Source organism: Periplaneta americana, chromosome 7 (assembly GCF_040183065.1).
Source record: "Periplaneta americana isolate PAMFEO1 chromosome 7, P.americana_PAMFEO1_priV1, whole genome shotgun sequence".
Classification (NCBI taxonomy): domain Eukaryota; kingdom Metazoa; phylum Arthropoda; class Insecta; order Blattodea; family Blattidae; genus Periplaneta; species Periplaneta americana.
In genome coordinates, this window is record NC_091123.1 from 178,162,225 (window position 1) to 178,176,363 (window position 14,139).

The window sequence follows — 14,139 nt, forward strand, 5'->3', positions numbered from 1 at the left end:
AAGAAACTTTTGTTATATAACATGTTTCACAAAAATCAATAATAAGCGAGATATTTCGATGTATTTAATTCAGGCCCCCTTATAACCCCCATTTTAAATAATGTATTTTGAATGCCATATAGCCTAAAATCTAAGTTACAACGAACTTAATTTATATTCCAATTTTCATTGAAATCCGTTCAGCCGTTATCGCGTGAAAAGGTAACAAACATACAGACAGACAGACAGACAGACAGACATGCAAACAAAATTTTCAAAAAAGCGATTTTCGGTTTCAGGGTGGTTAATTATATATGTTAGGACCAATTATTTTTGAAAAATCGAAAATTACTAGAAAAATTTCGGCTACAGATTTATTATTAGTATAGATAAAATAAAAAATTACAGGGCGATCCATTTGGGTTTGGATAAAATAAAAACACTGTTAAAAATTTACTGTTGAACTTTATTAGTTGATACTTTGTGTATACAGCAGTCAGCATATTCCGAATGTCACCGGACCGGTGGACAACAATGACGTCACGCTGCAGCGAAATAGGAACAAAACTGCTGGAAGGTTCGATGGCTGTCATGGCGACTGTACAAGTTGTTGTCTGTGCTACGCTAGCACAATTTTGCGAAATTTCCGTACTGCCATCTCGTTCAAAGAAAAGAGAGCATAAACAATTTATTTCTTGAACCGGTAGTAATAACTGGTCCGTTGACATGTTCGCTCATAAGCCATTAACATATGAACAGTTCGCGGGAAAAACCATGAATGTCACATTTCTGTTAAGGTTGATGTCATTATCTAATTCAATGGATCACTACGAAATTTAATGTTGTTCTTATGAAAAATGGTAAAAAGGAGAATTATCACCACGAATACAGTAATCCTTTCCTTTAATATTCATAGAAACAGCACTACATCTTGCAGTTATAGACTCAATTAGATCATTATCTAATCTTTAACACAAATGTGACATTCGTCGTTTTTCCCGCGAACTCTTCATATTGTTTTTACGTTGTGCTCATTACAAACAATACAGCAGAACACACCACCATGACATAACAGTGCACGATGTCATTCGTCTGCTAATTCCCGCCCTATACAAGAACCAATCAGATTCACTGATGGCGGCTGATGGAGACTGCAACATGGATGAAAAATTCTCTCCGGCGCCGGGATTTGAACCCGGTTTTCAGCTCTACGTGCTGATGCGGAGAGAATTTTTCTCCGTTCCATTACTCTTTCATCGTATGATGACGCAGAATATCTCCATGGAAATATCATATGTACTTCGGTACATTAAAATAATAATAATAATAATAATAATAATAATAATATATGATATATATTAAATAAAAGAGCCTAGTTAAGTAATTAACTGTCACGTGATTTCCCCCCTTTCTACGACCCTGCGACAAAACCACTTGGACGGACGGTAGATAGCATGTCTGAGTAATTTTATCTTTTCGAATCGGGCAGAAGTGAAGATTGAATTTACAGTACGTAGGTACTCTTTTATAGAGTAGGTACAGAATTATTTCAACATGAGTTACTAGTACGAAGAAAGAAACTGGTAAGTGGAATTAGGTACAATAGTCTATAATGCGATAATGTGCACAAAAGAATTGAAGCCTGTATCGAAATGAACGGCCGCCATTTTCAAAATTGTCTTTAAATATCCATATTATTATTATTTTTTAATTTACCTTCATTCTGTATATTGTACGCTAATTTGCTGTAGACAGTATAATATACACTGCATAATGAATACGTCCGAATAATTACTCAGTTCGTGAGTAAGAACACTTATTGTTAATACAGTACTGTATTTTGATTAAACAAAAACCTAATGAAAATTGTCAAACTCAAAATCGCGATATTTCCTAGTTTACGTAAATGGATGAACTAATTTTCTTCCCTCCTATACCTAGTAAAGTGATTTGTTTGTGTATTACGTCAGTATAATCGAACTCGAGTCGTGGAAAGGGGTAGCAAACGGTGTTTCCGGTTTTCAACCGTTAATCCATAGGTATATCCAGGTTAATACTAAAAATGTTAGTAAAAATAAAATTATGTCCCTGTACAATTCGACATGGAAATCATTGAAAGTTTCTCGTCACAGGATTTATCTCAGACGTAACTCATTGCACTGAATAACTGTAACGAAATGGATACAAGTCCAAACTGAAAGCTGTATATATTTATTATAGATTGAATTTGGTATTCCCAAGAAACTAGTTCGATTAATTAAAATGTGTCTCAGTGAAACATACAGCAGAGTCCGTGTAGGTCAGTTTCTATCTGATGCTTTTCCAATTCACTGCGGGCTAAAGCAGGGGGATGCACTATCACCTTTACTTTTTAACTTCGCGCTAGAATATGCCATTAGGAAAGTTCAGGATAACAGAGAGGGTTTGGAATTGAACGGGTTACATCAGCTTCTTGTCTATGCGGATGACGTGAATATGTTAGGAGAAAATACACAAACGATTAGGGAAAACACGGAAATTTTACTTGAAGCAAGTAGAGCGAGTAAATCCCGAAAAGACAAAGTATATGATTATGTCTCGTGACCAGAATATTGTACGAAATGGAAATATAAAAATTGGAGATTTATGCTTCGAAGAGGTGGAAAAATTCAAATATCTTGGAGCAACAGTAACAAATATAAATGACACTCGGGAGGAAATTAAACGCAGAATAAATATGGGAAATGCGTGTTATTATTCGGTTGAGAAGCTCTTATCATCCAGTCTGCTGTCCAAAAATCTGAAAGTTAGAATTTATAAAACAGTTATATTACCGGTTCTTCTGTATGGTTGTGAAACTTGGACTCTCACTCTGAGAGAGGAACAAAGGTTCAGGGTGTTTGAGAATAAGGTGCTTAGGAAAATATTTGGGGCTAAGCGGGATGAAGTTACAGGAGAATGGAGAAAGTTACACAACGCAGAACTGCACGCATTGTATTCTTCACCTGACATAATTAGGAACATTAAATCCAGACGTTTGAGATGGGCAGGGCATGTAGCACGTTTGGGCGAATCCAGAAATGCATATAGAGTGTTAGTTTGGAGACCGGAGGGAAAAAGACCTTTAGGGAGGCCGAGACGTAGATGGGAGGATAATATTAAAATGGATTTGAGGGAGGTGGGGTATGATGATAGAGACTGGATTAATCTTGCACAGGATAGGGACCGCTGGCGGGCTTATGTGAGGGCGGCAATGAACCTTCGGCTTCCTTAAAAGCCTTTTTGAAGAGTTTGTTGGGCAGATGTCCTCAGAATATTTCAGCATTTTCTTATATCGCCTAGCTACAGATTTTTTTCTGTTCTCAAATCAAACATTTTTATTATTGGGTAATAAATTGTAAACAACGAATTACAATTACAGTTATTTAATTCTGGTATTTCTGCAGTCAAAGCCGCTACAGATGATATTTGTGCTATACCTGATCAACTCCAACCTATGCTTCCCTGGGCTAACGCCCTGGCAAAACAGCTGAATGACTCAGCCAACGATGCCGTCCTCCTTAGGCAGCAGTTGATCGAGGGTTGCAATGGATTGAAAGGTAAGTTTATGATAATAATAATAATAATAATAATAATAATAATAATAATAATAATGATAATAATAAACACGAGGGGTAAGGCATAAGTCGTGGGAACATTTCTATTCTTAGATGATAAGCGCGGTTCTAAATTTTAAAATATGCAAATGAAAGGGCAGGATAGGTGTACACCGACGTTAAAATATACCTAACTCCTACTGATTGTGTTGGGTTGCGTCTCTATGCAGTAACTGCTGGTTTATTACAATAAATGGCAAATTAATCACAGAAAAACGTGACTGACGCCATATGGGACATCCTGAAAAATGATATTTTAGCTCAGAAACCGCAGGATCTGCATCAGTTGCAACAGATGATCGAATAGTCATTCGTGAAGATCTATTAAAATCGTGAGTTGTGTTCTGCTATCTGGAAATCAGAGTCTAAACCATACCTGCACAAACAGCGCTCAACGAGCGGGAGAGCCGTGTTTACCGCTCGCCGAAACGGAGAGGGAGATACATCAGAATGACATAGACTTGCTATAGGTAGAGGAGAGGGAAACGACCACTCAGTTATCTAGTGGAGTGCAGTGTGTAGGCCTATTCTCAGTAACTGTTTCACGTTGCCTACCTACTGCTACAGTACAGTATGGAGGAATCTAAAAGACGGAACATAACATTTAACGATTTACAGCTCGAACTTATTGATCTTCAATGTGACCTAAGGGCTAAAGATCGTTTGAATAATACTACTAGCCTGGTTGAGTTTTACAAGACTAAACATTAGCAATAATATCCACTACTACACAGGCTTGGTGTGAAAATGATTGCTATGTTTGGCTCAACATTATTGTGAGCAACTGTTTTCTATAATCAACTTTAATAAAGGCAGACATCGAACATCTAACTAATGTTTCATTAAGATCAGTAGGCTACTGTTCCTTTCAGCTGCCAACAGCATAAAACCTCGTTTTGATGTACTGATAAATAAAAATATAACAAAATGATATTGTACATTTAAGTAGCTATAGAATTTCTATTATTTCTGTAAACTAAATATTTCTTTGTTGATTAATAATAGTCCAAGATAGTTTTGGAAACACTGAGGGGGAATTCATTTCATAAGCACTCGTAATAGTACTTCCTTTTGTGTGTATTTTGTACGAGATCACCCCTTCTTCCAGTCCACCCTTATACAGAGCACAGCTAATATCTGCATTCCGCTCATGAGCTGTGAGCCGGCTCGGAGAGCGCAAACCTTGTGCAGGCCTGGTCTAAACCATACCTGCACAAACAGCGCTCAACGAGCGCGCGCACTCCTTCGGAGCGGGAGAACCGTGTTTACCGCTCGCCGAAACGGAGAGGGAGATACGTCAGAATGACATAGACTTGCTATGGGTAGAGGAGAGGGAAACAACCACTCAGTTATCTGGCGGAGTGCAGTGTGTAGGCCTATTCTCAGTAACTGTTTCACGTTGCTTACCTACTGCTACAGTATAGTATGGAGGAATCTAAAAGACGGAACGTAACATTTAACATTTAACGATTTACAGCTCGAACTTATTGATCTTCAATGTGGCCTAAGGGCTAAAGATCGTTTGAATAATACTACTAGCCTGGTTGAGTTTTACAAGACTAAACATTAGCAATAATATCCACGACTACACAGGCTGGCTGTGAAAATGATCGCTATGTTTGGCTCAACATTTATATTTGTGAGCAACTGTTTTCTACAAAGGCAGACATCGAACATCTGTAACTGATGTTTCATTACGATCAGTAGGCTACTGTTCCTTTCAGCTGCCAACAGCATAAAATCTCGTTTTGATGTACTGATAAATAAAAATATAACAAAATGATATTGTACATATAAGTAGCTATAGAATTTCTATTATTTCTGTAAACTAAATATTTCTTTGTTAATTAATACTAGTCCAAGATAGTTTTGCAAACACTGAACGGGAATTCACGTCATAAACACTCTTACTAGTACTGTATTTCCTTTTGTGTATATTTTGTACGAGATCACCCCTTCTTCCAGTCCACCCTTATACAGAGCGCAGCTAATATCTGCATTCCGCTCATGAGCTGTGAGCCGGCTCGAAGTGAGCAAACCTTGTGCAGGCCTGGTCTAAACATTTTGAATTGTGTATCCAGAAAGAGGTCCTCATCTTAAACAAAATCTGTAGGCCCTAAAGGAATGTGTAATCAAATGTACATTGAATGTAACTAAATGTAAGAAAGTGTTTGGGGAAAGCGACTTTTAACCCTCTCTGTATATGAAATAAGCATTAATAATGTTTTATATTTCTCTCCGGTTGCAGCAAATAATTTCCCAAAACAAGACAAAGAAGCGCTGGCTGCGAGGCTACAGAGCTTCGGAAAGAATTCAAAGGACATTTTGAAACAGATGGGACAGCTGGTGAAAGACGGAGGGAAAATAGTTGCTGCCTTCTTTCATGTGGCCGTAGACTTAAATGCATTATCAAAAGAGGAGCTCTAAAACCTAATATATTTGAATATCATAGAATGTACAGTAAGACAGTGTTGAAACTTACATTATAAGAATTAATTGTAATGTTTTATTAAATGATGGCTAATAAAGTTATAAATTTTGTGCTCGGAAAGTTCGATGTTATCCGCAATTTTATTGGTTAATTTTGTGTTTAGAAGCACTTTATCTTGTCACAAATTTCAGCAAATATTATACACCACTTCTCTCACGCCAGAAATTAACAAATTTAAGCATGCATTTTTATTTAATTTCATGAAGACGTAATAAAACACACAAATATTTATTTAAACTAATATTAAAGGCCCATTCACAATGTAAATTAAACATAACCGCAACATAAACACAGAAGTTTGTGGCCAGGTTATCAAATGGGATCATTCACAATGAAGTGTTGTATCAGTGAAGAAGTATGTCGTGTCAGTGAAGTGTGCTGTGTAAGTGAAACGTGTTCCTGTCAGTGAAGCTTTATAGTTTATACTGGCAGTGCAAAGAATTTGAACAGTGAAATGTTTTTGAAGTGTTAGTGAAATCAGGATAGAATCAGTGAAATGTGTCGTAGTTCCAGTAGAGTGAGTGAGTTGACAGCGAAATGAGTGTAATGTTGAAAGGTACTTGTGCAGATATGAACATATACTCGTGGGCTTTAGTTCGATCTTAGTTTTAAGATACAAATTAGAATATTTGAAATGTTATTTTAAGTGATCGTTTCATTTAATTTAGTATATTCCCTGTTGTTGTTGTTATTATTATTATTATTATTATTATTAATTACTAGTATTATTATTAATTCTATTTTTAATTAATAAGTTTATTATGGTCATTATTGAGTGTAATTAGTTACCACTGCCACCGGGTATATACCCATTGCAGTGTGAATAAATACATACATACCTACATAACCTTCTGCGACAGTATTGGATTCCCAGCCTCCGTGACTTTTCGCTAGTTCTCTTTCGATTGCATATCCGATAATAATCGATACTTGCGGTTTTATAACGGTACAAAGCTGACTCATTATTGGCTGTACACCTGTAAGCTGAGTTGTCATACGCTCGTATGAAAATTATGAAACTCGCTTGCGCTCGTTTCATAAACATACTCGCGACTTAATTACTACCATTATAGGCTCGTTGCATAATGTACTATTATGTATCGTACACTACAGAAAAGCATAGTATGTGTGGGTTTTGTAAGAATTCTAAAATATCCCTTTTATGTATACCTTCTCTATTGTAGTACAAGGACAAAATTACAAATGAGAAAACGATGCTTAGCATTGAATTATTTCGAATTAAATAAAACGTATGGTGAGAACGAACATGCCAGTGTTCTTTTGGATCTAAAACAACAGCAGCGTCCATATTCACATATTCTCCCGCTTCTCTGTTCTGACCGATTCCTAAACTCAAGCCTGGAGTAAAAGAGACCAGATTTGAGGTCATGAATGAAATGAAACGCGGTGAGACAATATAGACAAATATAATAACACAAGAGAAATTCTCCCACTTTTCGGAAACGTGACAGAAGCAAACAACTGTGTTTGTTCACGTGTAGAGGAATTCATCAAAGCCTGATTGCTCTCGCTTACACACAATATCTATACTAATAATAAATCTGTAGCCGAAATTTTTCTGGTAATTTTCGATTTTCCAAAAATAATTTGTCCTAACATATATAATTAACCACCCTGAAACCGAAAATCGCTTTTTTGAAATTTTTGTTTGTGTGTCTGTCTGTCTGTCTGAATGTTTGTTACCTTTTCACGCGATAATGGCTGAACGGATTTCGATGAAAATTGGAATATAAATTAAGTTCGTTGTAACTTAGATTTTAGGCTATATGGTATTCAAAACACATTATTTAAAAGGGGGGTTATAAAGTGGCCTGAATTAAATAAATCGAAATATCTCGCTTATTGATTTTTGTGAAAAATGTTACATAACAAAGTTTCTTTAAAATTCATTTCCGATAAGTGTTATTGTTTGAAAAATTTTGATAGGACTGATATTTAATGAGATAAATGAGTTTTAAAATTAACATACCTGCCATCTAAGGCCGTATAATGAATTAAAAAACAAATGACTTCGTCTATAAGGGGCCTTGGACAGCAACAATCGAAAGCTATGAAAGATAGCCTACAGATAATGTTTCTGTGTTTGTTTGAAGTAATATCAGACGCTAAATTAACCGATTTGTGTAATTAATTATTAATTCACCATTGGAAAGTGTAGTTTCTCTAAATGGACATAATGCTATAATGTTATTAGAGTAACTTCTGAGTGAATCGAGGACAGGTAAGATTAAAATAGCTTCTTATGCACAGAAAACTTGATAGGCTATTCTGTATATTCGTTTCCTGTATTTCTTAAAATAATGTTTATGTACACATTCATTCTAATCTCAGAGAATTAACGAACAACAAGAGTGTATTGATGTAGTACGCAGTAATAGTATATAAGCTTAGGATTCCATTATTTTATAATCCAAATTTTAACTATGCTCAATTGAAACGTGTTAAAATACATATGCATTAAATGCAATGCGAAAAAATTGGGTGATGAGCCAAGCAGACTATGTTGCGCTATTGTAAAAGTTGTTTCTTCTGAGATTCAAGAGCCCCCATAACAAATTAAAAACTTACTTATCGGAGTACATCCGTTATCAACACACTTTTTATATAATATAATATAATATAATATAATATAATATAATATAATATAATATAATATAATTTAAGTTATTTCAGTTATTTGAAGGGTTCAGAACCATAGTGGGCCAAGCGCCATTTACTGAATACGTAGAAAACAAGGGTGAAAATTAAGTTATTACCATAATTCAATGGAAACATATAGCAAGTAAAATAAAATATACACATTAAATCTAAATGATGTCAATGTTCATTAAACTATGGTTGCATGTAATAAAAATTAAGAAAGATTAAGGGAATTGTCATTGCACCAAATGAGTGCTCTCTGGATGAAAATGATCGCATTTTAATTATTTAAATACAATTTAAATTAAGTAACATATTAAACGATTTATCCTTCTAACAAACACGAATATTCCCTGGATCAAATGCCCTATTTTAATTATGTAATTACTTTATATTTATTTCTAACGGGTGCAGCGGAGCGCACGGGTACGGCTAGTTTTAAATAAAACTGTAAAAATCATTCCGTAACTCTTAGAGATCTTAAATATCCCGATGTTTTTTATCATTTAATAGAGTTAAAGCTCATTCACAATGAAAATTAAACATAACGTAAGCGTTAACTTAACGTTACAGTAAAATCAAGAAGTCATACCATCATTCACGATGGGAACATAAACATAACAGCAAACATACTTGGTAACCATGGAAACATAACAACGACGCCATTTCCTCATAGTCTGTCGTATACTTCAGCGCTCCACGATTGTGTTCTGTTTGCAAATCACGTAAGCATAAGCATGAAAGTTTGGAGTTTGCATACTTTCATGTTAACGTCTTAGGGCAGGTGTGCTCAAAATTGTAAAAGCCCCGATTACACGGATGATGCTGCACTGCATAACACACACAGCGTACGGACTGGGCTCCGCAACTACATTGCAGCACCGCCCGTGGCATAGTTCTTACACTCTTACAAATACGAATAATAAACTGAATTTGAAAAAGGAAAGAGTATACACTGCAATATTCAGTTATTACATTATTTATTATATTTAATATAGTTATGATATAATAATATCATAGATAATATCATTTTCATATTCCATCATATAGTCTAATTTGGGGTCTATTCAACATCTGGATTCTTTTCTGCAAGTAATCGGAATCTATTTCCAACGAATTTACTGGAATGCGCTAAAGATGCTCATCTGTTAATCGGGACCTCTGTTTGGATTTAGTAACCTTCATTCTCGAAAATAATTGTACGCACACATATGTCGAGGCGAAGGTAGCTAACATAGTGGCAACGAATAAGATCATCTTGGGATATTTCGTTTTGTTAATTTTTTAAATAATTCTATGCTTGTCAAGTCATATTCTCTGCATTTAGTTCTGAATTCTACGTTACTTAGTAAATCAATTAACTCGTCCTGGAACTCCACTCTCATGGATTATACTTAATTGATGAAAAGATTAACAAAAATACTAATATCACTCTCCATATGTCTAAAATCACTAAATCTATGTTCTGCGAATTCACATTTGAACTGTTGCAGTGCAGAGACATAATTAACTATATCTTGTTCAGGCACCATACATCTCTTTACAAGTTCACCATCCGTGAAGGGTTTTAGTGCCTTAGCTAATTCCCAACATACTACATAGGCTAACTTGCTCCAAAACATAGACTCTGAATTGTACGACTCTCTTCAATGTTTGGCCTTTCATGAAGTGCTTTCAATTCTTGAAGCTGTAGTGCACGTTGAATCCCTGAAAAATTATTTTATCAAAATATCTATTTCTGCTGGAATAATATCACCACAATAATAATAATAATAATAATAATAATAATAATAATAATAATAATAACGTTGGTATATGAAAATAGGCTATATTACAGAAAACAGCTTCCCTGTCACTTCCGCATGTTCTGGGTAGCAGAGCCTATAATGTCGTTTTATGTTGCTCAGTAGTATTCCTGATAGTACCTTACAACATAGTAATCACTTTCCATTTTCACCGAACGTACAACAAAAATAGGCTTCCTCCCATACTGTACAGAATGATCGTTTGCTTACAGAAGGTTTTGACTGTGTTATTGTTCCGCACTGTTCGTGCGTTTACTAAGTACTTGAACTGCCTTCCGTAGTCATCCGTCGAGCTTCGAACGGGGAACAGCACGCTCTACATTCGAAGGTTGTGACATGGATAAATATATAATAGGATGCGAAACTTAACGAGTTTCCTGTAACACATACTAGAGGTGCTGTTGTAGAAATTGATCTTGCTGCCATCTATTTTTGGGAGAGGCGTTATTACAAATAGCAGCGCACCTGGTGACGAAAATGTTAAACTGTGCATTAAGTCTTCCCTCCCACCCTCATCGATATTCAAAACTAACCCAATTTAAAATAAAACATTTACAGCATTCCTCACAGCATATTCTACTGAAAATTCTTACCGGAGCCAACAGGGAGATAAAAGAGACGATGTCTTTTACACTACCCGATTAAAATATAACCAGACAGAGACAGAAAATAAAGCAAAAGGTTAGATAATTGGGATTGTATTCTTTGGGTATTTATTGTACAGCACAATGGAAAAGTCTGCAAGAACTACGTAGATAGTTCAATTTATTATATTACTATTACTTTACAATACATTCAACAACACTATTTTTACAACGTCCATAAACATCACTGTTCAACATACACTGCTTATACACACACGTATCACTTTATGTTCACTTATTTGTAAGTTTCAGTCCGCCATCTTCTCTCCTCGACTCTCCCATACAATATCTCGAACGGATAAATAGAGAACTCTCAGTAATGTACCCAACACGTAGTTCTAATGTTCACTACCTACGACGTCGGGCGCTGATCACCTTATTTCAGAGCACCACATCTAGATGGTGCTGACCGCAGTTTCGCATCCTATTATATATTTATCCATGGTTGTGATTACAGAACGTAATCGCGAGTCAGAGAATGAGCATACCTATCTTACGATAATGTTTATGTCAATGCTTATGTGAATAATTGTGAATGATCCCATTTGTTAGCCTGGGCGCAAACTTCTGTGTTTATGTTACGGTTATGTTTAATTTTCATTGTGAATGGGCCTTTAGTTAAGTAACTACGTACATCGTAGCATTTTCCGCTTTGACTCTATCTCCTCTACTTGGGGTTCTGTGTGTATGCAGTGCGGGAAGGAAGGTCAGATTGATGCATTTCCCTCCTGCCTCAGCTATCGGACAGAGCTTCTCCGTATCCCGACATGGATCTGTAGAGAACTCGGTGAGTTATACAATGTGTCTTTTACCATATTTTCTCCTATTTTCTATTAAATTGGGAAATATATACATTTTAATGCCTAATTTGATGGTTACTTCAAATAATATTGTTCAGTTAATAATTGTATTTTGTATTGTCTCATTTTTTTGTGAACTGTTCTAGTAAGTCTAGTTTGTAGGAGAAGAAAATTAAATTTTACCTCTTTTAGTTATTGCTGCTAAAACTACAAGAAAATAAATAACTTCCATTTCAAAATTACAATTTAATAATAATAATTAGTCTATAAATAAAAGATGTAATTTCATTACCAAATTCAATATTCAAGCAATAGATATTAATAAATAGAGAGCGTTGGTCCCGGGTTCGATACCCGGCCCCAGAACAATTTTTCCCTCGAAATTATTCAAATTAACTTTACAGGGAGTTATACCTGAAAGCTTAATTTGCATAATACACGTCACTGTACGTTACAGAAAACCACAATTTAAGTCACACAGAGTTAGTGTGCACTCAATGTTGGTTGCTTGACGGTTGTCAGCCCACTTTGAGGTATGTGGATATAGAGGGAAAAATTGGATCGGTGTCGGATAGAGTTCCCGGGTAGCTCAGTTAGAGAGCGTTGGTACGTTTAACCAAAGGTCCCGGGTTCGATACCCGGCCCCGGAACAATTTTTCCCTCGAAATTATTCAAAATAACTTTACAGGGAGTTATACCTGAAAGCTTAATTTGCAATATTGAAACAAGATTTATTACTTTCCCATTTGTATATAATATTATACAGGGCTTTCATTTCAAAACTTGCCAGTATATGTAACTAGTTATTTAAATTAAATTCAATTTAAACACACAAAAAAACACGTCAATTCAGATATTGAGGGGGAAGTCTCAAACCAGGCTTAATTGCATTTTAGATTTAACCCCCCTTCCCCATCCGCCCCCACTTCGAAATTTCAAATGGCACTCCTATATTTTTATACTTAAATGTGAAAGAGCATTCAATTGTTTATACACCTCGTTTGTTTGTTTTCGCATCTTTTGTTTTCTATCGTTGCCTGGCAACCTGTATTTTTGTTGTTATCAGTTGATTGTAGGATGAAAACACAGCTTATTTTGTGTAATTTCCTAAATTTAATCAATAAGGATGATTTATGTTCCCTCTTGAAGGGTATAGCTTACGCCATTTTAAAATAATTTAATACACAAACACAACTACCACATGAAATGCTCAATAAGTTTTTGTAGCTTTATTCTCTTCAGCTCTAATCAACAATAACAACAATCCAGGTTGCCAGGCGACGATAGAAAACAAAAGATGCGAAAACGTAACAATGTCAGGACTATCAGTCGGTTTTTCATGTGTGAGTGAAGCAGTAGCTATTTCAGGTCATTGCGGATTGTAGGTGAGAGTTAAGAAAATATCAGGTTTGCCATGCTTTCCAACAATAGACATAGCATTTTGGTATATCTGTTGCATATTTCGTGAAGTACCTCGAAATGTAGAGAGTAGAATCATTTTATCCTGCTAAGTGATCTTGCTATAGTTATCGGGACACTACAACATTTTAAAGGCCTACAAAATGTTCTAGTGTCCCGATAACTTTAGCAAATGTCCTTACATTTTTTTTATAATTCCAATATTTAACTAATTATTAAAGTTTACAATATTAGACGTTCTGCAACGTTGCTGGATGGAGAGGAGGGGGTTTAGAAGTACAGCTCAAGCTGGTACAGACATACAGGTACAAAACAGATGCTCTGTTCTAATGCAGAAGCGGACCTTGCCAATACTGTTGTTTATATAAAACGAGCAGCAAATACAAACTTTCAATCTCATTAATAGAACAGTATAGTAAATTTATATTTTATATAACAATATTGCTCCATTTTTTAATTGTACGTCTAAAAAATAAACTATAATAGTTTTCTGCACAAAATCACACGAACTTTTTTTTCTAATGCAACATTTTAATCTCTCCCGCTTTCATAAAGCAGTATCATTATTAAACAAATTTCTGGTTGTGTGATTTTCGAAACGGGGTAAGAGACTTCTAGTTTCTAATAATCGTTGAGAAACTGTTACATAATGTTGTCTATTAGGTAACCTTCTTTGAAGAACACATTGACGGTACATCCTTCTTG

The 14,139-nt window shown here is 35.3% G+C and overlaps 1 protein-coding gene across 1 annotated transcript in view; it reads left to right on the forward strand.

Moving 5' to 3' along the window:
- The window catches only part of LOC138702759 (uncharacterized), a 19,089-nt gene extending 12,912 nt beyond the window's left edge, over positions 1–6,177 (forward strand). The window contains exons 4-5 of the mRNA XM_069830058.1: positions 3,405–3,557; positions 5,863–6,177. Of these exons, the coding sequence (XP_069686159.1) occupies positions 3,405–3,557; positions 5,863–6,041 (332 nt within the window). The 3' untranslated portion in view covers positions 6,042–6,177. The remainder of the gene's footprint in view (positions 1–3,404; positions 3,558–5,862) is intronic.
- The last annotated feature ends 7,962 nt before the right edge of the window (positions 6,178–14,139 follow it).